The 2,899-nt window shown below is 40.1% G+C and overlaps 1 protein-coding gene across 1 annotated transcript; it reads left to right on the top strand.

Moving 5' to 3' along the window:
* Positions 1-6: 6 nt before the first annotated feature.
* Positions 7-2,894, top strand: LOC102294676 (protocadherin alpha-3; the record flags this gene model as incomplete). Its single annotated transcript, XM_005953515.3, has 1 exon — positions 7-2,894. A coding segment is annotated over exon 1 (1,731 nt), but the record flags the coding sequence as incomplete, so codon positions are not given.
* Between the last annotated feature and the right edge of the window lie 5 nt (positions 2,895-2,899).

The following is a 2,899-nucleotide window of genomic DNA, read 5'->3' as shown; positions in this document are numbered from 1 at the left end:
CTTTCAGCAGGTACAGCGCCCCCATGATCACCACCCACCCTGACGGGAGCTGGTCTTACTCTAAAGCTACTCAGCAGTATGACGTATGTTTCAGCTCAGACACGCTCAAGAGTGACATAGTAGTTTTCCCCGCCCCGTTTCCACCTGTAGATGGCGAACTCATCAGTATTAACGGAGGAGACACTTTTACCAGTACTCAGACTTTACCTAACAAAGAAAAGGTAAGAACACAGTGTTTATAACAGCTTACAATTTTACACAAAGGAAGCGCGTCATTGAACTTGTCTACATGCGGTTAATTTATCCTGCTTTCAAAGATTAACCTTTACAACTGTCCGCAGCTTTAAGCTAGTCTTTTCCATTTAAACTCGCTGTTTAAATGCCGCAGAAGAGAAGCCAGTATGCGGATAAGGAGCTTTTGGTGGTTTTGTTTAAAATTAATATAATCACTGCATGTGAGAATATTTATTTGATTTTCCTTTCAGATTGTTTCATATATATTGTTTTAGGGTTCGTTTCCTTCTTGTTTGCGTTTATTTTTTCGTTCATCGTTGCCTTGTTGCTCTTTAACAGTCATTTCACTCGATGTTGTAATAACTCAGATTTTGCTTGTGTCCTTACAATTTATTTCAATATACCCTTAGCATATACCTAAAAGATAGCGACATTTTGTGAATACGCCGTTTTTGACACACCGCAATGGGTTTCACGCCTTAGGTGGTATATTTCAGTTAAAGGCTGAAACAAGCGAAAAACAAACAAATATATTCTAAAATTAAAACAAATAAATAAGACAGTGTTACACACTAACAATATAAAGAGTGTTTTATTTTCCTAACAAATCAACCAGATGTTTTCTGGTTCTGTAAAACTGGACTGATGACATTTATTTTATTTTCCCTTGGTTTCTGTTGTAATTGGTGTATAGAGCCATAAGAGGGCGGTGTAGACCATAAATCAGAGACATGTCCCGAGGCCCCTCCCAGATTGATAACGTAATGATGTCTTGTTGGGCTGTGACACAAAGAAACACAGAAGCACGGAGAAAAGGCTCGAGCATGATCTGCGCTGAGGATGAAACAGAAGAAAATCGATAACATTTCCTGTCAATATTTGACATAAACGGGACCCGTTTAAAGTTGGTTTCATGCCCTTTTTGGATTATGGCTTCAATTAACAAAAGTCCTGCGGTGATATACTTGTTTTTTGTCCTGCTGGATTTTTATTCGGAAACGGCGTCCGGGCAGCTCTCGTACTCGATATCAGAAGAGGTGAATCGAGGGACTTCTGTAGGAAACATAGCCAAGGATCTAAACCTAGATGTCCATGAGCTGGAGCCTCGCATGTTTCAGATCGTTAGCGGATCAAAGAGAAAATATTTCGAGGTAAATCTAAAGACGGGCGTTCTCTTTGTCAGTGATAGGATAGACAGAGAGGAGCTCTGTGGAAAGGCCACGAAATGCACACAGAGCGTGGAGGCTGTGATAAATGCCCCACTCAAGCTATATCGCTTAGAAATAAATATTCTAGATGTTAATGATAATTATCCAGCTTTCAGTACTGACTCGCAAAGTATTGAAATAGCAGAAATCACATTACCCGGGACTAAATTTCTTGTATTGTCAGCCTTTGATGCCGATGTGGGGAAAAATGGCATCAGTATATACAAATTAAGTGCAAATGAACACTTTTCATTAGCAGTGAATAAAGGAGAGAGCGTATCTGCTGAACTAGTCCTCCAGAAACCTTTAGACCGAGAAAAACAACCAGTAATAAGACTCACGCTGACTGCTGTAGACGGCGGAACACCACCGAAATCCGGAACCTCACAGTTAATAATCAATATCTTAGACAATAATGATAACGTCCCAATATTTACCAAACCACTGTATAAAACAAGTGTCACTGAAAACACGCCGCCAGGCACATCAGTGATAACTGTGACGGCGACGGACAGTGATGAAGGGCCAAACGGGGAAATTTCATATTCACTAAGCAGCAAGGACCAAGACCATGTTCTCAATATATTTCAAATTGATGAGCACACGGGATTATTGACAGTCAAGGGGAAGATTGACTTTGAAGAGCACCCGGCTTTTGAAATCCGCGTGCAAGCTTCTGATAAAGGCTCTCCTCAAATGACAGCACAGTGCAAAGTATTAATAGAAGTAGTGGATTTAAATGACAATAGCCCTGAAATTTCTGTAACCACCCTCAGTAACACTGTAAAAGAGGATGCAAAAATAGGTACTGCTATTGCACTTGTGTCAGTTGTGGACAGAGATGGGGGTAAAAACGGAATAGTCTATTGTGATATTAAAAGTGAAAGTCCCTTTAAGTTACAAACGAATTATAAAAATTACTACTCCTTGGTAGTAGATGGTCAGCTAGACAGAGAGAGTCATTCTCAATATAATATCACTATCACAGCTAAAGACGATGGAATCCCAGCTCTCACAAGTACGAAGGATTTTAATGTTTATGTTTCAGATGTTAATGACAACCCCCCCAAGTTTTCAGACACTGTGTTCAATGTATATTTAAAAGAAAACAGTCCACTGGGAGCTACTCTGCAACGAGTATCTGCACTGGATGTAGATATTGATCAAAATGGACAGGTAACCTATTCCATTGTTGAGAGTAAAAGTAACTCCTTGCCAATCTCGACAATGGTAAATGTAAACTCTAAGACTGGAGATATAATCAGTCTGCAGTCTTTTAACTATGAGGAGTTAAAAACGTTCCAGTTTGAAGTTCAGGCCACAGATTCTGGTGTTCCTCCACTCAGCAGCAACGTGACTGTTAACGTTTTAATCCTGGATGAAAATGACAACAGTCCCACGATTCTCACGCCATATTCTGAGCACGGCTCCGTTAACAGTGAGAACATCCCCTATTC

Source organism: Haplochromis burtoni, unplaced genomic scaffold (assembly GCF_018398535.1).
Source record: "Haplochromis burtoni strain Fernald_Lab_line unplaced genomic scaffold, NCSU_Asbu1 Contig_4930, whole genome shotgun sequence".
NCBI lineage: Eukaryota > Metazoa > Chordata > Actinopteri > Cichliformes > Cichlidae > Haplochromis > Haplochromis burtoni.
The sequence above is the reverse complement of the archived record's forward strand: the minus strand, read 5'-3'. Positions and strand labels throughout refer to the sequence as shown.